The sequence below is a fragment of the Berkeleyomyces rouxiae genome (assembly GCF_048999995.1).
Source record: "Berkeleyomyces rouxiae strain 22BRR77 chromosome Unknown BrBRR77_ptg000009l, whole genome shotgun sequence".
NCBI classification, from domain to species: Eukaryota; Fungi; Ascomycota; class Sordariomycetes; order Microascales; family Ceratocystidaceae; genus Berkeleyomyces; species Berkeleyomyces rouxiae.
Genome location: NW_027396499.1, coordinates 128,926 through 152,494, shown reverse-complemented (window position 1 = coordinate 152,494; position 23,569 = coordinate 128,926). Strand labels below are relative to the sequence as shown.

General features: G+C 51.1%; 8 protein-coding genes across 8 annotated transcripts; 2 read left to right on the top strand and 6 right to left on the bottom strand.

Annotated features, from left to right (window-relative positions):
* Nucleotides 1–185: 185 nt before the first annotated feature.
* BROUX77_006617 (uncharacterized protein) lies at nt 186–1,824 on the bottom strand (the record flags this gene model as incomplete). The annotated part of the gene is made up of 4 exons (XM_073751622.1): nt 186–542; nt 653–1,424; nt 1,488–1,605; nt 1,728–1,824. 4 exons carry the CDS (start codon nt 1,822–1,824, stop codon nt 186–188), a joined length of 1,344 nt encoding a protein of 447 aa, XP_073602764.1.
* Nucleotides 1,825–3,260: 1,436 nt separating this feature from the next.
* Nucleotides 3,261–4,850, top strand: BROUX77_006616 (uncharacterized protein; the record flags this gene model as incomplete). The annotated part of the gene is made up of 2 exons (XM_073751621.1): nt 3,261–4,063; nt 4,136–4,850. The coding sequence occupies 2 exons, from the start codon at nt 3,261–3,263 to the stop codon at nt 4,848–4,850; spliced, it is 1,518 nt and encodes a 505-aa protein (XP_073602763.1).
* A 2,150-nt stretch (nt 4,851–7,000) lies between these two features.
* On the top strand, nt 7,001–8,232 carry BROUX77_006615 (uncharacterized protein; the record flags this gene model as incomplete). The annotated part of the gene is made up of 3 exons (XM_073751619.1): nt 7,001–7,279; nt 7,357–7,808; nt 7,875–8,232. 3 exons carry the CDS (start codon nt 7,001–7,003, stop codon nt 8,230–8,232), a joined length of 1,089 nt encoding a protein of 362 aa, XP_073602762.1.
* Nucleotides 8,233–9,023: 791 nt separating this feature from the next.
* On the bottom strand, nt 9,024–9,738 carry BROUX77_006614 (uncharacterized protein; the record flags this gene model as incomplete). The annotated part of the gene is made up of 2 exons (XM_073751618.1): nt 9,024–9,524; nt 9,583–9,738. 2 exons carry the CDS (start codon nt 9,736–9,738, stop codon nt 9,024–9,026), a joined length of 657 nt encoding a protein of 218 aa, XP_073602761.1.
* Nucleotides 9,739–11,451: 1,713 nt separating this feature from the next.
* On the bottom strand, nt 11,452–14,768 carry BROUX77_006613 (uncharacterized protein; the record flags this gene model as incomplete). Its single annotated transcript, XM_073751617.1, has 3 exons — nt 11,452–11,672; nt 11,753–14,253; nt 14,326–14,768. 3 exons carry the CDS (start codon nt 14,766–14,768, stop codon nt 11,452–11,454), a joined length of 3,165 nt encoding a protein of 1,054 aa, XP_073602760.1.
* An 886-nt stretch (nt 14,769–15,654) lies between these two features.
* On the bottom strand, nt 15,655–17,052 carry BROUX77_006612 (uncharacterized protein; the record flags this gene model as incomplete). Its single annotated transcript, XM_073751616.1, has 1 exon — nt 15,655–17,052. One exon carries the CDS (start codon nt 17,050–17,052, stop codon nt 15,655–15,657), a length of 1,398 nt encoding a protein of 465 aa, XP_073602759.1.
* A 236-nt stretch (nt 17,053–17,288) lies between these two features.
* BROUX77_006611 (uncharacterized protein) lies at nt 17,289–18,541 on the bottom strand (the record flags this gene model as incomplete). The annotated part of the gene is made up of 2 exons (XM_073751615.1): nt 17,289–18,325; nt 18,445–18,541. The coding sequence occupies 2 exons, from the start codon at nt 18,539–18,541 to the stop codon at nt 17,289–17,291; spliced, it is 1,134 nt and encodes a 377-aa protein (XP_073602758.1).
* Nucleotides 18,542–19,635: 1,094 nt separating this feature from the next.
* On the bottom strand, nt 19,636–20,331 carry BROUX77_006610 (uncharacterized protein; the record flags this gene model as incomplete). The annotated part of the gene is made up of 2 exons (XM_073751614.1): nt 19,636–19,959; nt 20,047–20,331. 2 exons carry the CDS (start codon nt 20,329–20,331, stop codon nt 19,636–19,638), a joined length of 609 nt encoding a protein of 202 aa, XP_073602757.1.
* Between the last annotated feature and the right edge of the window lie 3,238 nt (nt 20,332–23,569).

Genomic DNA, 23,569 nt, shown 5'->3' with positions numbered 1-23,569 from the left:
GCCCGTATTATTCCTTACATGCATCTAGAGATCAAAGACAATGTAGACGAATAGCTGCAGATACCATGTAATTTAGGCAGACCTGGACACAACTACAAAGATACCGGCCGCTCGATGTCCTCATATAATCACGTGGTTGGATAATGGTCCCTTTTTCTTCCCACTGACCAAGTCGTCTGTCCGCTTTACTCCGCCGCTGCCCGAGCAGCCTCGCGGGTACGCTGCTCCTCCTCCAGAATCTCGCGTGCACGCTGTGCCTCTTCGTTCTGGGCCTTCATGCCCTTGGCGCGCTGTCTAGCCTCGTACATTTCGCGGCTGCGTGTGATGCGCTGCACAATCGTTCCAGCATTGACGTCCTTGTACGAGTGCGAAGGGATCTCCTTGAAAATACCCATCGTCTTGGGACCCTGGTACGGGTCGTACGTGAGGGGCATAAAAGACGTCGGCCCATGGTAGACAGTGTCGGGAATACCCCACGGGAGGGCAGACAGGTATGATTTGCTGGGCGAGAAGGGCGCACCAAAGATGGCAGCATGGACGTACTGCAAAATGGGTTTTGTGTTAGCAAGCCGTAAGCTGTGTGTGGCCTTGACTACCATCGCTCCGGGGGAGGGCACGTGGGAAGGTGGAGTTGTGCTTGTTTTCCACTTACTCGGCACTGCAGAACACACAAGCCGCGCTCAAAGATGTTCATGATGGGATAGTTGACGCCCTTCCATTGGTTAATGACCTCATCGTCGTGGATACCCGTCACGACAAATGCGGGCGGGTAGTCCTCGCCCTTGCCCAGGCGCTCGTTGACTGCCTGCTCCGAGTACCATCCCTCATCACGGGCAATCTTCTCTTCAGCCTCAGTCACACGCTTGAGGAACTCGATGTGGCCACTAGAAAACAGATCAAAGCCTCCGTCAACATACACCACTCGCTGGCCAGGCTTAGGGCCCTTGCCGTCGAACAATCGAGAAAAAATGCCAGCCTCTTCCACGGCCGCCTCCGTCTTGGCTGTCGCTGACGCCGTCCAAAACCATACGTCGCAGCCAGGAGCCGAGCCTGACGCGTTGGTAGCATACAGTCTCATGCGTTCCTTCATGGCCTCGCCGGTGGCTACACGTGCCTCGGCAGTGCCAGGTCCTTCTTCGCCGGCAATCATAGCAGCCAGAGATTTAATGAAGTGAGTACGCGTGCACAGCAGCATGCGGCCAACCAGGTCGGTAGTAGAAATCGAGGGCGTGCGTTTGACTACCTTGAAGCGGTTGGCCGCCTTGACGAAGCGATAACAATCTTCACCACTGCTATCAGACGTAATGTCATCACCGTGCACAACGTACTTGCAGCCAAAGTGGCTAATCCAGTCCAGTTCAGTGACGTAGGGCGCATGGGTAACGCTCCGTGTAACCCATCTACAGGCTTCCACAGCGGCAAGTCTATGACTCCGTTGTTAGACACCGGGTTGCTAATGGGGGGTGGGGGGGATATGATATGCTTACCGCTCATCCAGAGTCATGACCGTAGGGCCCTTGTTCTCCATGATAGCCTCATCCGAGTGCACACCCACGAACAGCTCGTTTCCAAGCTGTCGCGCCTGAACAATGGCGCCAGCGTGGCCTGGTTACAGTTGTCAGCAAGATTGTGGCGACGGCAAGGGGCGCGAGATACGAGAGCACAAAGGCAAACAAGGCAAACAAAACGCATCATTCGCCCAAGTTTGTCTCTCGTTTTAAGCTTACCGTGGTGGAAAAAGTCAAAGCAGCCATCAATCCAGATGCGGTTCTCCAGAATCTCAGGGGCGGGCTCGCCGGGCGGAAGTTCAGGGTTGGAAGCCATTGCTAAGGTATATGGATGTGACTATGAGGATCTCGTGAGAGCAATTGTGTAGAGAGCAGTGATGGTAAGACAAAGCTCAAGAAAACAAAGTGTAGCGCTGTCCAAGACTATAAAGAGGGAGGTTCAAGGAGATCCAAAGAGGTCTAAGCTCCCGCGCGCAGCAATCTGGAGCTTGGAGGCTAGTAAATGTGGGGTTCTACAACGACGTGGTATAGCTTGTAGCACATGTAAATTTTGTTGAGGCTAGTATTAAGAGGCTAGGTGGGCGGGCACAGGGGCGTCCAGCACCAACAGGCAGAATTACAGGGGCCTACTACAAGGCTACAGCTTATGCATGCAGGGGTCTCTATCCGAGGGTTTAGTTATTTGTTTAGGGTTAGCCAGCACTGATAGGCATCGCTCCCCATCAAGGCATTCAGACAGCAAAAAACAAGCACAGAATTCACTCCAGAACCCCTGGATTGGGGACAGATGGCTATAAGCAAAAGTGCCTCCTGACAAGGCAACAATAACCAAAGGAAGGAGACATTCAGACATCCATGTGTCTGTCACAATTCCCAAGATGATGAATCTATAGCCTATCCACTAAACGGGTTATTCACTGGGTAATAGATATTGAATTACCAACTGCTGGCCACACCATTTAATACTTGTAATAACTAGCAAAGCAATGTAGCTTTGGGCCGGGATTCATCCGGACATATGGGGCAGGTGCGGGATAGGCATTTGCAAATACATACTGCAGCTACCCATCTCGGAGCCGCTGCCTGGGACTGACTAGAGCTTCATCGATACCGTGAAGAATTTTCTCTCCTCCTTTTCTTTCTTGTCGCATCAAACTTCATCACCACCAAATATTAGGTGGTGAAAATCTCTTACTCTCTATCAGCCTTTCTCAATCATGTATTGCCGTTTTCGCCATTGCCTTTCTCCGAGCTCTACTTGTTCTGGTGCGGTGCTCTAGTCTGGAACCCTCACCCTCCCTCTGAAAGCACTATTCTCCATTCCATTCTTGGGTGTGTCCTTAACCCTTGCCCTCGCATCAAAATTCTCTTCATATTCAGCTTTGCCCTCCTGTTCACGTCGTGCAAGGCCCGTCCCAGTTTGTCAGAGTCCCGTGCGAGGCAAAAACAGCCATCAAACAGATCCAACGAGAAGCAAACGAGACAAGAAAAAAGAGACAAGAAGACGCCCATCGCTGCTGCTACTTGTACGCATTCGCTGCTCTTCGTTTCGCTTGCGACCTGTTATCCTCTCCGACCAGTTGATTCTATCCAACGCAAGGAAAATAAGCCGTGAGTTTTCAACTCAAACTTGTTTTCTTCTTCACTTTCTCTCGACTCATAAAGTACTTACAGTCAGACGCTCGCAAGGCGCAGACGGACACATAAACAAGCCAGCAAAGACCTGCTTTGCCTTGTGCACCCGCCGCCGCAATGCAAAAATCCACCCAAAATGCCACCACCTCCTTCTTTTCCTCCTTCACTTTTGGTGGCACAAAATCACGACCTGGAACCAGCTCTGGTGAACAAGCACAACTGCAGTCGCAACCACAGGCCACAGGCCAGCCTCAGTCTCACCTACATTCGCATAGCCGAAGTACCAGCAGCGCGCCTTCACCGCAGCCTGATTTTGCTCCCGAATTTCCCCCGGAACTTGCAGCCAGCGCCAGCGCCCTCAACCTGAGCCAACAGCAACACCAGAGCCAATCCCACAACCACAACCATAGCCAAAGCCTGAGCCAGAGCCAGACGGCGCAGAACCTGGGTCCTCCCGGAACCCACCAAGACATCCCTTTTCGAGACCGCAAGCCTTCATTTGCCCGAAAGTCCTCCTTCTCATCTCCCGCAAAGGGAAAGCGCCGTCCAAGTACAGGGAATATCACCACATCTGCACCGCTACCACCACCACCGCCTGTCCCCGACATTTCCAATGCTGTTTCGCACCTGACCGCCTCCTCTGCAGCTGAGACCAACTCAAATCTTAGCAGCTCTGCAGCGTATAATTCACAAGGCGCCCATAGTCCGCTCATCCCCTCGGACTTTCCAGCGCCAAGCCGAACCCTCACGTCTGCATCGCTTGCAACATCCAATAGCTCCGCTGCACACAACACTAACGGATTCATGTCATCGTACACGGCAGTCCTACCGGCTGTGCCCGGGTTTGATGGCGGTGTCCACAGCAATATTGCTGATTTAGCAAGAAAGCGCATCAACACTTTGGATTATCTTCGTAAAGCGTACGTACTCCTTTTCTCCTATAGCATATATGGTGGTATAATGTGCTGACTCCTGTATTTTATTTTCATTAGACATGAAGGTCGCATATTCTGGTTCAATACATATCAGATGGAAAGGCCCGATGTCTCGCGCATGAGCGCTTCCAACGCTTCGAGATATGCACGACGAGCTACAAACTTCCTTATCCTAGGCGTATCCCTTCCCACCGTTATTGACCACAACGGAGTTACGCCTCTTGAATATTTACGAAGCTTAAATACCCTACTTGCCGAGTTTGAGACCTTTCAGCAACTACACGGAGAAAATTCCAGCTCTAGCTCCCTATCGCGAGCCCGCCTTCCACAAATGTTCCGTCGTCCTGGCGTCCGCCGGCGGTCCTCGGCTGCGACTGACCTAGCCTATGGCGATATGGATGCAGGGTCTGGCGGCGCTGGTCCCGCGGCCTCAGCTAACGCAGCAGCATTTGCGCCCATGGAATCAGACCTATTCCCAGGCGAAAACTATACACACTTGCTGACCCCGTCACTTCCGTTTGATCCGGACTTCCATGAAACCTTTGCTACGTTATGTGACGTGCTGATTGATTGCTACCGAAAGCTCCTCATGTTAATCCCAACTAACAGAGAGTGTACTCCACCTGTTGCAGAGCAATTCGCCAAGGCAGACTCCAAAGTGCGCAAGATTATCTTGCAAGGATCAATGAAGGAGTTTGACGACGCGGCCAGGTCTTCAATAAAGGTGGAAGTGGCTAACCTCAACAAAGTTGTTTTAAGCGGCTTGATGTAGCGAAATATGGCTTTCATTGCTAATGTTTAGAGGCGTTTGTCTGGATGAGCGACGTTTCCTGTTTTTCTTTTCTGTTTTCTTTGCTAGCAAGCACGATTGGAGTTGGTGTTGGAATTTTTGGGAAGGATACCTTAGAGATATGTAGTGCTATTTATTTGATGACATATCAACATCAGTTTACGAATGTTGAATGTGTGGTATTTGCCGATATTGAAGGTTGGGATTTCACAAAGACATAATACGACATACATGAACAAGAGTTGCGTGTGGAGACGATGTTTTTGTTTAAAGTATTTTTTTTCTTCCATATTTAAACTAACTAAACTATTTTTTTTAGGAAAGGTTGGAGGTTCGTTTTTATCAGATATGAATTGTTGAGTATCATCAAGGAGAGAACCGTCCTTTGGATCAGTTTCTCTTCAGGGCTTGACTCTATAGTTTTATCATCACCAAAATGAACACTCCGACTCGCCCAGCTTGCCTCAAGACAGGGGCGATTTCCAAATCTTTTTTCGTGATCTGTGACTTGGACTCCACATGAGCATAGAGCACTAACTCTTAGCGCCGTTGGAAGCCTAATTTCGGAAGGGGGGTGACAGGATCTGATGCGGTGATCAGAACCTAGAATGTATAAAAAAAGGAGAGGAGTTCGTCTTGCATCCGAGACTAGGTCCCAAAGACTAGAGAATGTTCTGCTCAGCAAGATGTCCCGCAGAACAAGACCACGAAAAAAGAAAGTAGGGAGCCCAGGCTTTCTTTTGGGAAGCGCCATTTCAGTAAAGAATGGTCTTTGGGATCCCCCCTCGTTCCGAGAATGAGCCCCATCGAGTAACTCATCGCACCGCTGCAAACGCCGCCCCGGAAGAGCAGCACCGCAGAAGCGCAATGCGCAATCGCATGCCTATCAAAACACGACAAAGATATCCTCTAGCGCTCCCGTCGCGCTTTCAGCACCAGGCGCCCCAGGAACGTCGCACTCGTCCACTGACCGAGCCGTCCTCTGCCGTCTGCCACAGACAACTCTAGAGCCTCGAACGGGCACCTCCGCTGCCACCAGAGACCGTTGACAAGGGACTCATATCTTCGTCCCAAAGACTGTCTGGTTCGCGAAAGCAGGGTGACGCCCGGCAGGGCCCATGATCAAGATATCTGCGTGCAAAAGGAGAGGAACGAATGGTCAGTGTTGAAAGTAACGAAGCGGGTCGAGGGCCAGACTGGAAGCAGGAGCAGACAGAGGTCAGCCGCCGATGCGAGCTCTCGGGGAAAGAGAAGCAGCACTGGGCTCCGGCGGCGCGTTTCCGCAGCAGATTCCACAGAGAGAATCCATGTCCGGGGACTTTCACCCAAAGCTTAGAAAGGGCGAGACGCAGACCTCGAGAGGTCCGAGTCTCTGTGTGAAAGCTTCGATAGCGATTTGTCAGGCGAGGGGGGATGCGAGAAGAAAAAGAAAGGAAAAGAAGAAGGAACATCCTGAAGCCGTTGTTAAGGCTATTTATGAGGCTCTGAAAAAAAAACTTTTTTTCGTCGTAGTGGGGCACTGGTCTTATCGACAAGGCAGCTTTGGTATTAATTGGTCAGCCAATCAGAGTTCGATACACTGCTGAGTAAGCTGAAAATGTGGCGCCCATAGGTTTTCGACGCCACACTTAACCAGGCTGAGAGCGCCAAAGACGAGGCTGACGAAAGTTTAAGCTTTACGCTTTGCTTTGACGTCAAGCTTTTTTTTTTAAACTAACCAGTGTTTTGCTTGTGGTAGCTCTTTCTAGCGTTGCGCGTTTTCAAGTGTTTTGTTTTCCTTTTGCGGTCTCGAATAACTGCGAAATCTTACGACACTCTTCTTGTTTACCCGCGACTTTCTCTGGTTTCTCTGGCTTCTGTTTGCCCAAGTTGCAGCCTCGTTGTCATCTCCTGCGTCTTTTCACGAAGTTCCTCTCAAGAAAGGTTTGCGCCAGGACCGCCGTCTCTCGGGTTAAGCCTCCAGAATAGCAAAGCAGGCGCTTTATTCTCACTCTCTCCCATTCGCTACCAGTCCGAAAGATACGCGGCAACCGACTTTTACTCTCGTGCCTCCGCCCTCTCCCCACCGAGTCGTCACCTCAGACGCGAACACGCGGCCTTCTACTGTCTCTCTCTCACACAACCACCGCACAATGTCGACTCTCTTCGGCAGCAGCTCGACCGCGGCCTCGTCCTCCGCCACTAGCAGCACCACCGGCGACCTTAGCAAAGATGTAGCTCTGAGCACTCCGCCCGAAGATACCATCTCGGCCATGTCCTTCTCCCCCGCCGCATCGCAGGCCTCGGATTTCCTGGCCGTGTCAAGTTGGGACAAGAAGGTCCGCATCTACGAGGTTGCCCCCAATGGCCAGAGCGAGGGCCGCCACGCCTACGAGCACAATGACCCGGTTTTGTCGTGCGACTTTTCCAAGGTAGGCCCGTCCGGTTGCTATGTCCCCACCGCACCGCATCACCGAGTTGCTAACCCGCCCGCCCCGCCGGTCTCCAGGACGGAACAAAGGTCGCGTCCGCTGGCGCCGACAAGCAGGTCAAGGTCTGCGATCTGGCAACCCAGCAGACAGCTCAGATTGGCGCCCATGACCAGCCCGTGCGCTGCGTGCGCTTCTTCGATATCAACGGCTCCCCCATGGTGGTCTCGGGCTCCTGGGACAAAACGGTCAAGTACTGGGACATGCGCCAGCAGCAGCCGGCCGCCACGCTGCAAGTCCAGGAACGCGTATACTCGATGGACGTGTGCAAAGATCTGCTGGTTGTGGCCACGGCCGACCGGTACATTAACGTTATCAACCTAAACAACCCCACCACCTTTTTCAAGACGCTCCAGAGCCCGTTGAAGTGGCAGACGCGCGTCGTAAGCTGCTTCATTGATGCCGCCGGCTTTGCCATTGGTAGCATCGAGGGCCGCTGTGCCATCCAATACAACCAGGAGAAGGACACGCCGTAAGTTTCTGCCCCGTCCCGTCCCGCCCCGATGCGCTCCCTCCCGCTAACTCTCTCCCCTTGCAGACTCAATTTCTCCTTCAAATGCCACCGCGACCCGCCCGCCAACAACTCCGTCAACGTCTACTCCGTCAACAGCATCTCCTTCAACCCCGTGCACGGCACCTTTTGCACTGCCGGCTCCGAAGGCACCTTTCACTTCTGGGACAAGGACGCCAAGCACCGGCTCAAGGGCTACCCCAATGTCGGCGGCAGCATCACGAGCACAGCCTTTAGCAAGACGGGCAGCATCTTTGCCTACGCCGTCGGCTACGACTGGAGCAAGGGCTACCAGGCCAACACGCAGCAGCAGCCGCTCAAAGTCATGCTTCACCCCGTCGAAGAGGATGAGTGCAAGCCCCGGCCGGCCATGAAGAGACGATAGATGGACGTGGAGGAAATGAAGAGAAGGGAGCTCTCTGGTGTGGTTTTATGGCTTTGTTGTTTTTGGTCTTTCTAGGGTTGCGGTTGCAGTTGGTGCCTTGGCTAATTTAACAGTCAAAGGGAAAGGGTTTGAGGTGTTCTATTATTATCATATGGTTCTTTTTTTTCTTTTTTTTTCCTTTTTTTTTTCTCTCCATCTTCTTGGAACTCAGTTTTTTTGATTTTGTTCTCGTCTGCTCAACAATACTAGAAAGAAAACCAAGGAAGTGACAAATTGGAACCAAAAAAAAATAGACACAAGTAATTCCACAAAATAGCCGAAGCGGAGACGGATTTCTCACTCCACCTTGAACAGGCCTGAGAAGTTCGGCACGGCAAAACACGGCTCTCGTCAGCTGATAGTTGACGCAACCACGGACGCACGGCGATAACAATGGAGCCATCCATTTCTGATGACGGACACGTCTCTCAGGAATCACACCTCGCGCAGCAGGAGTCAGTCACCGAGTGACCTGGTGTTGCATGGAGTCGTGGAGACACCAAGCTGCATGCATGGCGTGGTTGCACTGCAAAGCACCTCGGCGCTGGCTGCACAAGATTTTTATGCCATGCGAGAATCAGACAACGAATCAGACATTTCAGATTGGAGAAGCAGGGCGGAAAATCATCATTAATTGGCTCTCTGGATCAACGGAGCTCTTCCGGTCTTGAGAGCCCTCATAACTAGTAGGACGAGTGAACAAAGAAAACAAAAAGGATACAACATTTTAGGACAAGAGCAAGCGAGAGCGCCTACTGTTTTGACGGCTTCACACTGCTCACCACATCTTCCACCAAGCCCTTCCAAATGTCCCGGAACATGCCGCCCTCATGGTCACCAGCATTATAGCTACCCCGGTGCTGGTTCTGATCTTGGTGGGAAAACTTGAGCTCAACATTATCGGGGCCCATGGAATGCACTGAAGTCAGCGGTGTTGAGGGCGACACAACTGACGGATCCGCAGCGACCACAACTCTGTCGGTCCCAGCATCGCCCTCTTTCGCCTCAGCCTCGGCAAGCTTTGATGCACTCTGTTGAGTCTTGGGGGTCACCAATGGTACGCTAATGCCATCGTCCGAAGTGGCTCTAGACGGGGTGATGGCCGGCATCACTGCAGCGTCAATGTGTCTGGGCCCAGAAGACGCAACTGAAGACATGGACGCAGCAGAGGATGCAGCAAAAGTCTGCATCAGAGGACGCTTGGAGGGCAGCTTGTAGCGGGGGCCGTGGGTGGTCAGAATGCCACGCGAGTGCTAGGAGCAGGTTAGCATAAGATATCGAGGCATGTTGCATGAAGGATATTCAACTAACATCATCCGAGTTGCGGCCATTCAGTAGCTCGGCATATTTGGGCATAAGACCAGTAGTGCTGTGGTGAACATCAGCAGCCATGGGACGAGCGGCAGTTGTAGCGTTCAGAGACATGGCTCTGGTGAACTTGACGGTATGGGCAGTGATGCGCGACATGGTGAAAGTAGATAGCGGTGAAATTATGGACAGTAAGAAAGCAGGGTAATAGGACAAAGAACAGAGAAGACTTAGAACAGAGATAGAAAAACCGTTGGAAGAATGAGATAGGTAATGTATGTATAATGTAGAGTTGGCTGGGGTAGATGGCAGGCAGGCGCCGGACCGTATTTATAGGCAGAGTACATTGGTACAAGGATAATCAGACAGTCAATGAGCTAGCTCGCATTATTCATGATTCGCTCGCAAGTTCAGGGTAGGGAGGGAGGGGGAGTCCACGCAAGACAAAGGTAGCTGCCCCGATAAGAAGCATTACAAACAAGCTTGTTTCCTATTTGAGAGCTCCGTTTTACTTGTCCTTGTCGTTGCAGTCAGCATCCCAATTTCCACATGTTCCTTCCCCGGAATCGGGTGTTGGGGCAGAAACAGTGGGGAACTTTTTTTACAACCTGTAAGCGATAAATTAGGCTCGCAGGGAGACAGACCGACTTGTGGATTGTTCAAGTATAAAGAACTACTTGTACCAAAGAGCTCTTGAGATTCAACAAGCCAAGCAGGCAGTAGGGACATCCAACAAGAAGGCTGGCAGTCGGGCCCCTATCCCCTGAATTTTTTTGGTTCTTTTTTTCCCTCTTGTTGTTCCAGACCATTTTTTTTAAAAAACACTAGCTGTCGCGGCTATGTGTGAAAGCGCCAGCAACTAAAGCTAAAACGTTTGCCAAGCCGTTCGATTTACATACCTGCATACAAGCTCCAAGGCAGGAGCGGCGGCGGCAGTGGTAGCCCCATCTGCCCAAACAAGCAGGCGCACGCCCCTCTCACAACGGCGACTGCAACTACAACTGTAGCCAACCCGTCCTCCTTCCTGCCCTTTTGGCTCCTGGCTGGATGTCACGCTCTGCGCCAAAGAACTTCACTGAAATGTATCTTCCAGCTTGTTCACAGCCTGTCTGGTGCGGCAGTGCAGATGCCGCATATACCAACCGAAAAGGTACACGTTAATTCGCATGTACTTGGGTAGGGTGGTTAGTCCCTGTGTTTTATTTTGTTGAGAAACACATAACTAAGCATAATTGATTGGTTGTTTTAACCTTGGAGACATTTTTTGTTCTTTGTTTCGTTTTGGAGAACAGAGAGACTTTTTTTGCTTCCTTCTTCACCGCTTGTTTGAATGACATGTATTGTGCTCAAACATTTAAACGTACAGACTGCAACTCTAAGAGAGCAGCTCCTTTGAGCACGAACCCTAACCCTGCAACTCCCAACGCCTACCCCAGACCCTGCCTACCATTCCCCGAGTGACGATGCAAGCCATCCACCCCATACCCCCCCCCCCCCCGCCCCCAAGGAGACCCAGACCTCCTTGCTATAACTAATTGCAAAGTGCCTGTCTCGTCGTGGCCAATGCCTCTCAAGCCTGACATTCTCTAAGGGATGGGTTTTCTGACCCCGGACCCTGGTTTATACAAGTATACAAGCACACGGCATCATGAGACAACTCACAATACACAAGCAGAAATATGAGGCCATATTTGAATAATTTCCTGAGCTGAATGACTTTGGAGCTGTCGCTTCTATTTGGCTCGATAGCCCTTGCGTATATATGCAATTGTGCACTTTTACGCTTAACCACGCACACATGTTATCGCAGGTATGTCTACACTGCTGACTGTCGGCAACGTGTACTACCCACTTCTCCCGTGATAGCCTTGTCTACCCAGACATGGCATTGTCGGTGTCTACTTCTTCAATCGGCGCCTCAATCGCTGCGTGCGTCTCGTCCTTGTCACTGCTGGCTTCGTACACTGTGCGCTTCCATCCGCACGGGTCCGAGTCGTCTTTCTTCCATTCAACAGTGGGGAAGTAATGATCGTTCTTCTTCATTGTGACAACCCACGGCACGCCATCAAACGTGACAGCTTTGAGCACAAAATCTGTTTCAGGTGCCAGCGTGTTAGTATTCAAGCTAAAATCCCATCTAGCAATGCCCGCCAAAGAGGGCGTAAAAACTCACAGGTGTTGTTAGGTATCTCTCGCACTGCATCCAGGAACGCATCAAGCGTCTTCGTTTCTGTGCGGTTCACGTGAGTGATAAAGTTGGTCGGCGCTAGCCCGTATTGGTATGACGGCGACCCCCGACTGCGGGCTGACACATAAACCTCGCTAGGCAACCGGCTAATCTGCTGTCGCACGGCATGATGCGGCCGATGAATGATGGCTCCACAGAACCACAGAGCCCGGTCCGTTTCGACACCATCAGTTTTGGTCGTGGTCAGCTTGAGCTCAAGCTCTTTGCTACGGCGGACAACACGCGCCGTGAGGACGTCGTGCGAGTACATGATATCCAGCTCGGCAACCCGAGTAATCAGTTTGTCGTTGAGTGTCAGAAGAATATCACCTTCGTGTAGTCCGAGGTTATCATCGTTATCATCCTGGACTAGCCAGCGCTTGCTCACCATGAAGAGCTGATGATGTGTCTGGTTTGCTACAGACACCTTATCCATCCACTCTTCTGATACACCCATGATGCGCGCTTGCGACATTTGAATGGCACTGAACTCGGCTGATAGCATGCGTAGGTTGGGTTGTCTGCCAGCCTGGAGCTCCTTGATGATGGGCATCAAGGTAGGCGTGGCAAGACCCAGATGATACTCCTCATCATGTCTAGAGCATGATGACTGCTCACCAAGGTATGTCAGCCATAGAGCCTGTACTGTTCCATCGCTACCGACTAAAACGCCCGAGCCACATTGGCCACCGAGGCTGCTATCAATCGTAATGGCGTCGACATTTACTGCACGGTACCGCGGTGCTACACTGTTAGGTGGGATAGCAACAGCCGTAACCTCGGTCACTGAAGTAGCCGTGTGTACGAGGCGACCTTGTCGGTTAATACCAATGAAGTGAGTCGCCTCACCTTGGCCTAGACCCTTAGTACTCAAACGGGCACTTTGCACAGGAGCGTCAACAAGCTTTGGGTCGTAACGCACAACCACATAGTTTTGGAGAGGATGCAAAAACACCACCTTGCCTTCCAACTGGATAGAGTCGGCGATGGTGATGGTAATGTCGCACAGATCAAACGGAACAATAGCGCGGGACACAACAACTAGACCCTGCTCGGCATCAATGACTACACCCATAGCCCAACGGCGATTCTTGGGGAAAGCATCAATCTTCATTGGCATAATAGTGGACACTTGCACAAAGCTGCGGACCAGTTCTGCGACGGCAGGGTATGAAGTGTGCTGCAGCTGGATAAAGGAAGCTTTGCGGGGCACCAGGGGCGCCGGGGGAAGCGCTTCGCCAATTTCAGTAAAGTCCCAGAGACCCGTTTTGTCATTGCGCACAGACATCTCCATCTTCTTTGTCCAGTGACGATCAATGCTAACAATGGTGGTATGGAGGGTATGCAAGTCGCGGAGATTCCTGTATGTCACTACTACTCTGGCCCTGTCGGGAATTGTTTGCATGACAGCAGCAAACGTGTCGAGATTAGGGGTTAGCCGGTGGTCAATCGACTCCAACACAAGCCCGCTCTCGGCAGTTTTTAAGCGGAAGGAATTGGCAGCTTCACACACATAGACACCACGACAGGGCACCGAATACAGGCGAGCTTGGTGATAGGACAGATCATGGAATGTTGCACCAGAGACAGTCAAAAAACGGTCCGGTGAAATCTTGTGCAAATCGCCAACCTCAATGTCAACTTCGATTTCTTGGCCCACACGTTGGAGCACAACTTTGATGGTCTTGCCAACATGCGAGTCAAGAATCTCATCAAGACGAATAAAGTCGGGCACAATTTCGCCCTCAACCTCAATAAGGACATCTCCCTCCTCGATTTTCTTATGTGACGGGCCTTCTGGTAACACAATCTCTGCCACCAGCATGCAGTTGACATGAGGAAACTCGCGGCGGACTTGCGCCTCTCTCTCGGGACTGAGGCCCAGGCGGCGGCACTCGTCAAACGGCTTAAGGAGAAATTGGCACTGGATATCACCTCTTTCTACTGAGCGACCTTCTTGGATGCATTTGAGCGCCCGGGCAGCACGATCAAGGGGAAGCAGATAATCAGTCGAAGCGCCATCTACTCTGCCACCAGCTTGTAGCGCAATGGCATGGCCATCAATATTGACCACAGGACTGCCGGAACTACCACCACTGGCAGCGGCGTTCGTTTGGTAGTAGCAAGTATTGAAATCGCTATATCCATCCGCATATTCTGGGGCATTCCGATCGAGACGACTGATGACACCAGACAAGATACACAGCTTTTCACCAGCATCGTTGCCGACAACGCGGATTTCGAGACCGACCTTGGCAAGTTCGGGTCGAAGTTGTAGGGCGCGTACAGGCATGTACTTTATGGCCTTGGGATCGAAGCGAAGAATACCGAAATCGTGAATAGGGTCGCGGTACACAGCGTAGGCATCAACTTCTTCGTGGTTGTCGAAAACGCAGTAGCCCCAGAAGGGCCCAGCGCCGACAACATGGCGGTTGGTGAGAATGTATCTAGAGGAAGTAGGTTAGCAAAACGTGGCAAGCGAGGGGTTACAGCAGAAAGCCGTGAATAAAATGACACACCCTCTTTCAGCATCCACCACAAAGCCCGTGGCTTCACTGGTATCGGCAAATTCCGAGTCAAAGGAACACGGCAAGCAGAAGCGGATGGAAACGACAGTAGGCACAACATTTCCGATGGCAGCTTGCCACTCGAGAGTCTCCTGACTGGGCATATCGATGAATTCTTCAATCATGTCATCCGAGAGGACTTCGCTAGCGCCGTCTTCATGGTTGCTGGCTGGGTATGAGTGTACAGCCATGCGTACAGTGTTTCCAGTCGAGGGCATGACGCCGGCTGAGCCATTGAGAGTGTTGGAGGAGTTGGCGTCAAAGCCGTTGGCGCTAGAAATGTCGCCGGTGGTGGTAGGCATGATGCTTGGTTTTCCGTTGACAGCTCGGTGTTGCTTCTGTGCGCGTGAGTCTCCAGGAGAAAACGGAGCCTTTCTTTTGGAACGGCTGGACATTTTGGGAAAAAAAGGAAGGAAAGGAGGAAAAGTGCACCGCGTATTAGAAGGAAAGAAAAAAAAGATGACTGGTGTGGACGGGTATAGACAACAAATCAAAGAGGGGCCAGCAAGCAACAGGTAGGCTCCTGCAGTGTATGAACAAGTTCTTAGAGCCTGCCTCTTGGGTGTGAGGGTGTATGGGCGTGTCCGTAAGGCGTCGGCGCGAGTGGTCGGCTCGGAGGCTACAGACAGAAGATGGTGTTTCGGTGATGTTGCCGTCGTAGTCAAAGCGGTGACAGTGAAGATTGATAACTGGCGCAAGCGATAAATGCTATTAACGCCGCTGAGTGAGCAATAGAAGGATCAACGCAATCTCATCGATATTTCGATATTAACTGGGCAAAGCGCCGCGATTCTTTCTCTTTTTTTTCGCCGATGGTTTGTCGGGCGTGTTTAGACGTTCGGGGTTTTTTTTGGTGGTGGAAGTTTTTGAAGGCAAAAAGAAATCCCGTAAAAAAAAACCCAAGTCCAAAAAATCACTGCTCAGGTAAGCAAAAATGGTTTACCGGAAGGAACGCCAACGACAAACACCAAAAAAAAAAACCTCGGCGCGCGCCTTCTTGTTAGGGAACAGTATTAAATAATTGACTAGATTTACGTGCTACTACTCCTGGCTTACCATTCTTTCTCAATCATAATTATTTCACCTACACTCACGATGCACCTGTTGCCCCGGTTCTAGGGTTTGCCCTGAAGTATGTGTAGCACAAACCCTTAGTTATTTATTCTTATTTGCCTCTTGTTCCTGACTAGCTTAGTTTCCGTGTCTTTGACTGACCAGTGGTAATCTCGTCGGTTAATCTTGAGTTTACTTGTGAGCAACAATCTCGCCCTGCCTCTTTCTTTATGCTGTCGCCTGCCCTTTTACTACAAGATACTGCCGGATTTGCCTCTCATGTTCCTCGCATGCCATTGACCATCGGTTGCGCACCTCGCGATCTTGTCTCGCCCACTCGAGCTGTTCTACAAGTTTGGCATCGCCTAAGAGATCCGCTGCCCCGAGTGACTCTCGGACTAGCTCAAGCTCGCTATGGCGATTGTAAAAGTGCGTGACAATGCGCTTGTTGAAGATTTCCCAATCACGTAGATATTGCTGAAACTTGACCACATACCCTTGTAGCTCTGCAATCCCCAGCGCTGCACCGGTGTAACTGGCCATTGGAAGAACAGGCGCACATGGAATTGGCGGGAAGTTGAGCGATTGAGGTTTGGCATGGTCCTGAGATGGATCTTTGAGAGGAGCTGGGGCAGACTTGCTCTCGAACGGCAGGTTCATCTTGAGATCGTCCATGGACCCAAGCCCTGGCTGCGAAATAAATGGTTCGACGTTCCGCAGATCATTCATAGAATCATAGAATTCCGGCGAGTCTTCAGACCCCTGAGACTTGAAAGCCGGATCAACTGGTTTACGTCGAAGGCTCTCTTGGTGGACGTTAGAGCCACCTCCAATGTCTCCTGAGCGCCATTCCTTCTTTGCAGGCTCTACAGGAACATTACGAGCATTAGCTGCCTGTGGGATCTTGGGTGGTAGAGGCGGGGCTTGCTGGCTGGTGCCACCCCCGCTAGAAGGTGGAGAATCGATTTCCATGGCGTTCGGACTGTCAGTAGTGCCCATGTGGATTTTGGAAGTTCGTCTCATGGGTGTCTCTAGGTTGTTGCTATCGACCGAGTTGCTACGCTGGCTACCAGACGACTTTGTCGAAACATGTTTCTTAGCCGTGCTTCGAGTCGTGTTGCTGCGAGTTGGTGAGACGTGTCGAGGGGTAAAAGTTTCCCGTCCGAACTTGGTGCTCCATGTAGTTGGATCAAAGCTGGTTTGCTTAGCTGGCGAGTGACTTGATGCTCTACCAAAGAAAACATTTGGTGTCGTTGCCCCAGTTTCACCATATGTGCTTGACACCTTTGACCGCGGAGATGGAGGGACACCAACAAAATCAGCATCACCGGTCTCAGTACTGAAAGTCCCACCAGCACTAAAGGTGAAGCCATGTGTGGCCTGAGGTGAGAACTGGGTCTCAATATTTTCAGTGCTACGCCGATTAAAGGTACCCGTGGCGGAGTCTGTGGGTAGTTGGCTAGCAATATCACCAAAGTTGAAACTGGATGATTGAACAGTGTTAGTTGTGTCTGAGAGTATATTTTGAAGCGAGTGCAATGTCCGCTGGGGCGATGCAGTCTTGAGAATTTGGTTACGAGCCGACTCCGCCTTGGAGCCACTCGGATTGATAAGGACATTGAGCATCTGCTTTTGAACGACTTCGAACGGCAGAAGGTATGAAGAAGAAACACTTGTATGGAGTTTGTGGCGGGGTAATAAAGGGCCTTCTGAGCTTTCAGTTTGTCCTTTGTCAAAATCATAACCAGGTCCATTCTGACAGCCAAATCCAAGGCCGTTTAGATCAAGTCTACTGAACTGTCTTAAGCTCGGGGATGAGCCAGACGATCCTGGTATGCTGTTTCCTGACTGAGAGTTTTGAACTAGATTCCCAGTGCTAAAGAATCGGCGAGGAGCGAGGTCGTACATTGGTGTAGTGGTACCGTCAGGTGTATTACAACTGGTTGGAGAAGCATTGCTATCGGATGCGCCTGTGCAACGACGCGGTTAGCTAGAGGTTCGCAGGCAGAGGGAAACGGTGACAACTTGCTGCCGTATGAAGCTTTCTGGGGCACTTCTGTTGAAGCCTGGTTTTGTGTTTTCGTGGTGGTCGTTGCCTTTTTACGCAACGTTGGAAACTTGGGTCGTGATGCGGGTTCTTCCCCGCTAGATGACTCCTCGCTGGTTGTATCGGCAAATGCCTCTTCTCGGGGGATACTGTTCCTGTTGGGGGCCTGTTGTCGGGGGTATTTCTGGGGTCGGTCTTCGGGATCATCGACAACATTAGCATACATATTTTCCATTGTCCGCCTGTTGCTCGTCGAGTAGTTGGAGCTGGTTACTGGAGGCTCATCCCCCTCGGATCTAGGATGGAAGCCGGCCCTACGAGGTGTTCCAAAGGAGGACTCAGCACGGGCTTTCTGTGTGGGTGTTTTAGGGACCGGACGGCGCACAGGCTCGGTGGGCGTCGGCCTTGGTGGAGGAGGAGGGGCACCAGCATGTTTCTTGTGCGGCGAGGCGTTGTTCTTTTCGTTGCGCATATTTTGCCATGCTGCATAGGCACTCTTCAGACCATCGGTGCTAGTAGAAGAAGACGTCTGCTTGGCCGTTGGTGGTACGGCGGAGGCAAAGTTGGAGAAGCGTCCGGTACCGGTGGGATGTGGAGGAGGCGCATGACCTCCGGCTGGCCTTGGATTTCCACGGCGGGGAGGCGGCTGGAACTGAGAGCCGGCGTTGGCCCATGGATTACCGCGTACTCCGGATGCGCGGGGGAAGCCGCTGGTATATTGCACTCGGCCTGCGTTGTATTTTGCGCGCTGGGTTGGATCGGACAATATTTCATGGGCGGCACCAATAATCTGGAACTTCTCGTTGGCGTCTTCTTCGTTGCCGTGGTTGCGGTCGGGATGATACTGCAAAGCTGATTAAAAGAAATTAGATTGTCAGTAACTATTCAGGGAGCAAACAGCAGAGCAAGTAGACCATTACATGCGAAGGTGAGTATTCACACCAGGAGAGGAACCCAAGAGTGTCTCTTACCAAGCTTACGGAACTGCTTCTTGATCTCGGCATCGGTGGCGTTCGGTGAGACGCCTAGATCGCCATAATAGTCCCGATTGAAGTCGATTTTGACCATGGCGGAGCAGTGAAGATTGAGATTGTATTGCGCCAATAGAGTATATGTGCGTGATCGGTTGTCCGGCTATGTATGTATGTATAACTATAGCTATGAAGGCAGAGATCCGGCTTGTTTCGAGGCAGGGAAAAGGCAAAGGCGATAGCAAAAAGACGACGGTGGAGTTGTATGATCACCAGATGGCGAACAGTGGCTACGAGGCGGGGTTGGGTGAGGGTGAGGGCGAGTTTCGGACTTGAAGACTCAAAGCGAAAATGGGGAACGCCTTAGCATCAAGCATGAAAGATTTCGAAAGAATTCTGCCTGCCAAATCCAAGCAAGCGGGCCAACCAGTCACAGAGTGAGGCTTGGATGGAGGCGCGTTGCTGTGGCTTTTTTCTACCTTGTTGTGTATGCATGTACCTGGTCATTTTTCCTTGGTGGAACGGGACAGAAGCCCACAAAAAGGTGCCCGGCAACCGCTCACTGCAGCATAGCCGAGAGTCCACACTGCATGTTCTACAGTGTAGCCATGATAGTAGGGCGTGCCTGGATAAGCCTGAAGCACAGTAATGATACAGGGGAGTTCTCGCTGTAGCCTAGAAGGGGCACCATTAACTGGACGCTGTGTCTTCAATGACGTCAAAGCCATTGTTACAGCTACCACGGAGTAATTATTTATGTAGCTACATAGTTGACTATCTTCGTACTGCACACAATACGTATGTATGTATGTAGACGAATGGCACGCTCTTGTAGGCTGAGATGGGGAAAACTTGCATACGAACTGAAGAAATACTATCTAAAATGGTTCAGGCTATATGGGGTATGCGCCAGTAGCACACTCATCACTGTGTTCACTCCACCAACACCAATGACCATTCAAAACAAACGCCACTAGTTGAGACAATAAATGAAATACAAGCATGTGATGGCCATGGTGGGGCTGTGGCCATCCGTGTCTAACCCTAATATAAATACATACCACCTCTTGGTCGAACTGTCTTGATCCTTGCCTTTATAGGACATCGCTAACCAGAAGACTCAACATGGCACAAGACGTTGGAGAGTATACCATAAAGCTGTTAATAGTATAATTTCTTCGCAGGCCTTGATCATCGTGATCCTGCTGCTTGGTCGGCTAGTTTGGCTTCCATCTTACGCCTTGCCTGCAAAATCATGTCCTCGCGGCGCTTTCGCAGCAGAGCCTGTCTGTCCTCCTTGCTGGAGCTCCAGGCCTTTGTGGTGCCCTTTCCTGCTGAAGCCACGTGACTTGCTTCGTCAAGTATCGGTAGGGCAGAATCCGAGCCGATCTTTCCCTGGAGGTTGTAGCGGGAAATGAGATCCTCTTCGGACTTAGAAGAGGTCCTAGATGTAAAAGGAGCGGCGCCTTGGCTGTCCTGGCCGGCAGGAGGCGGGGGTTGAAAAGTCGGGGGAGGCTATAGCACAAGAATAGTCAGAAGAATGCTAGCTGGAGAAGGGACAATTCAAAGTACGGGATGAACGTGTGGGAAGTTCCGACGTACTGTTTCCAAACGACCAGATAGAATGCGCTCGGAGGTGGTCTGTATGCGGTTACCGTTGCGGCGCAGATCCCAGAGAACTGCGCGCCGGTCGACCTGTGGGAACATTTGTAGAATCCGCTGGGCATTAGCTTCGCGAGCCTGCGCCTGAGTGGCCGAGTCACGAATATTATTCCGTGATGTTGAGTCTGGGCTGTCTCCAGGCGAAAGGAAGAGCTTCCAAATAACAAGGGCCGTGACAGCCACAAATGTGACGAGAGTAGGTATAGACATCTGTTCGGTGGACATGGTGGTCAACTGAAAGGTTGCCGATTAGGTTATATGGATGTGACAGTCAAGACTCAAGCATCTGGCTGTGTAGTTGTGTAGTTTGTCGCGCTCGTAGATTGTTGCTCAGAACCTGATCGCCGAGCTTGCGATTGAGAGACAGGTGGCCGTAATGACGTGCCCTTCTTTATTGTATTTGCGACCAGCAGCGGAAGGAGAAAGTGGTGCAGGGCAAAGGAAGAACAGAATGAAGGAAACAATAAATGTCAGTGGGGTACAAGAAGAGGCCCCGTCGTGATGAGCTGTACCAACCAGAGGAGTGCAGGAGGAGGATTCGCCGGCCTTGACAGGAGGGCTGATGATTGGGAGCAGCGTGCAAGGCTTTATCAGATTTGTGGGCAAGCACACAGACTAGGGTTTACCAACCCTTAGGAGCTGCAATGCAATTTAGGGTAGTGAGCCATGGATAGGGTAAATATGGCAAGTCCGAGTGTTCAAATGCCAATCTATCGCTGTAGGGATCGCTAGTTACAAAGAAGCTAAGTTACCTAGTTAGCATAGTTATAGCACGGAGGTTTGATTTGACTTGACTATATTCAACGTTTACACAAATCACTAAGAGTACAGCACAGAGGCCATGAGGACCCAGCGTACATAACGGAAGATAGAAGCCTCACTAAGTAAACAAGTCCAAATGAACGTTCGTCTTTTTGGCACAGTGGTAGTTTATTCACTCTGACATTAAGGGCTATGTAAAATCTAGCCAGCAACTATAGTAAACTGTGCAGAAGGAATATCCTTGATCGTCCAAAATGCATGATATTAGTAAGAGGGAAAATATTTTGCGATCGCTAGGAGCAAAAGCCACCCATACGTCAAGGCCCTCCAATAATGTCCACCCATCACTAAGCATCGTCAAATGGCCAACCATCCATCTTTCCATCTGCCTTACGAGATCACTCTCCAAACACAAGCATGCCAGGGTTCCCTGCATACAAGTCATCATGGATCATGGATGCGGTGGGGCTCAGGCTCCTGTAAGCACCGTCACGACCAATAAGAAGATGGCCAATGTCATCAGGCTAGTCAAAAATGTCCAAAAAGCCAAAACAGACAAGCTTCATTTCAACGACATCATAGCAAAAGGAGGAGCAAGAAGCCCTAGAGACAAGAAAAAAAGAGACAATATCAATACACAGGGCCCGGAGAGGAGAGCCTTTGCGGTTGTGATGCCAGCGAGGACTTGCGTGCGTTTTATGTGTGCGTGAACGTGTCGATTAAATAAATAGTGAATCTCACGAGGGTAGGAGCCGCCACGAGGCTGCAAAAAAAGAAACTCGTGAACAGGCAACTGCCACACCACACCACCACTGCAAAAAGCCCGGCCCCATATCCGACTTTATTGGACTTACTACGGCAGGAAAGAGCGAGGGTTTGTGTGTCCCCATCTCGCGTTTCTGCAACTGCTTCTGCTTCTGCTACTGCCGTTTTGGTGCGCCCACGAAAACTCTGCACCCACCGCTCGCCCTGTTTGGCCCTGCGTGGCATCACGAGACTGGCCCAGCACGTCCGGGTTCCTTTTGCCACTCACTGCCACTGCTGGTGGCTGCTGGCTAACTATACCGAAATACATGCTGAATTTTGGCTGGACCCAGCTGATATCTGTTCTGACCCAACACCGCCGCCGCCCGTGACTCCGTCCCCGTCTTTCACCGCCAGCAATCTGCTCTGGCGCAACCGGACTCATTGGTGGCTCTCCAGAACGTCGGAAACCCCGGCCTTCTCCTCTTTGTCCTTCTTCTGGGCTTGTTGATCCGGCCTCCAACTCTCCCACCGCCTTCACCCCCTGTTCACCCAGCAAAATCGGCACTTGACTAAACCGGCACATTTCTGGCTCTGGCGCTCCGAGCATTTGAAAAGATCCAGCCCTAACGCCTGGAGCCCAAACCACAAATACGCCCAAGCTCTTTTCAGCCCGGCTCTTTTCCTTCTCAAACATCCTCGCTTCAAACCCCGTCACTTGTGTCAGGGGGCTTGTCTTTGTTGAGATCGCAGCGTTGGCGAACTTACTCGTACAAGTATCAAAAATCAAGTTCCAGCGCCAGGAGAGGGCCGCCCGAGAGTCCCAGCTAGACGGACGCAGCTACACCCATAGCCTTTCGTACTTGTACCGATTCAGGTCCAGGTCCATTCAGTTCCAGTTGCGGCTCCAGCTCTGATGCTTTGTCCAGCCCGCTGCCGTCTGATCGTCCGCCCAGCGCTGTTCGCTCTGCTACTGGCATGTTTACTATCATCACCAGCGTAAGTCTTAATAATCTACATCACCGAGGCTAGAATTTAGCTCATCAGAGTTAAAACACCATCCCTCGTCTATAGGTTTGTTTGGTCAGGCGCACTGCATCCTATCGCCCCCCTTGGAAAGTTGACTAAACCTAGACAAGAGCCGTCAAATGGGTTCTTTTTTTTTTTTCTTTTTTTCTTCCTTCTTTTCCAGGAGCTAGTTATCCGTTTTCCCCCTTCTTTTCCCCGTTTACAGAAAAAAAAGAAAAGAAATCACCTGTGATGATTTCACCGTCCACACCGAAACACCTGCTCTGACCAAACTCTACCTCTCACACCACCACCTCTTCCATGAACTGCAACTAACCACAAAAAATAACAGCCCACTGCACCGCAGCTCTCCAAAACAAACATCAACATCCGTTGGCTTGATGGGACACACTCCACAAGGCTACAACCCATCTGCCATTTAGTCTCATTCTAGACGTCTTTTCTTCTCCCCTTCCATTGCTGCTTCTATCTGGTCTGGTGCTTGCCAACTCACCATATCCCTGTCACTCTTCTGTGGCTCCGAGCGCATTATTATATCATCAACTTCTTCGCTTGCTTTTCCCTTTTCTTGCCTTGTGCTTCTTTTTCGCTTCTTGTTGCCTTCATCCTCCCTGGGCCTGGCGATATCACCCCGCCACACGTGCACTTTCTTCAAACAACTTCCTAGCAATACTCTCCAGGCAACACTGCTTCTTCTTTTACAAGGGCACTCAGAAGTACGGAAAATCCTCTTTCATTATATTATTCCTTTGTTCTGGATCTGCCCTATCTACGTCGCATTTTTTACCCCATATCAAATCTATACCTGCCCCGTGTGTGTATGCCAATGAAAGGTAGCCCACGGTCTCCGCCTGTGGGGTCCTTTGCTCCCGATGCCAATGCGCCCGCCGCCTCTTCATCATCGCGTACTGCCCTACCAACCCGCCCA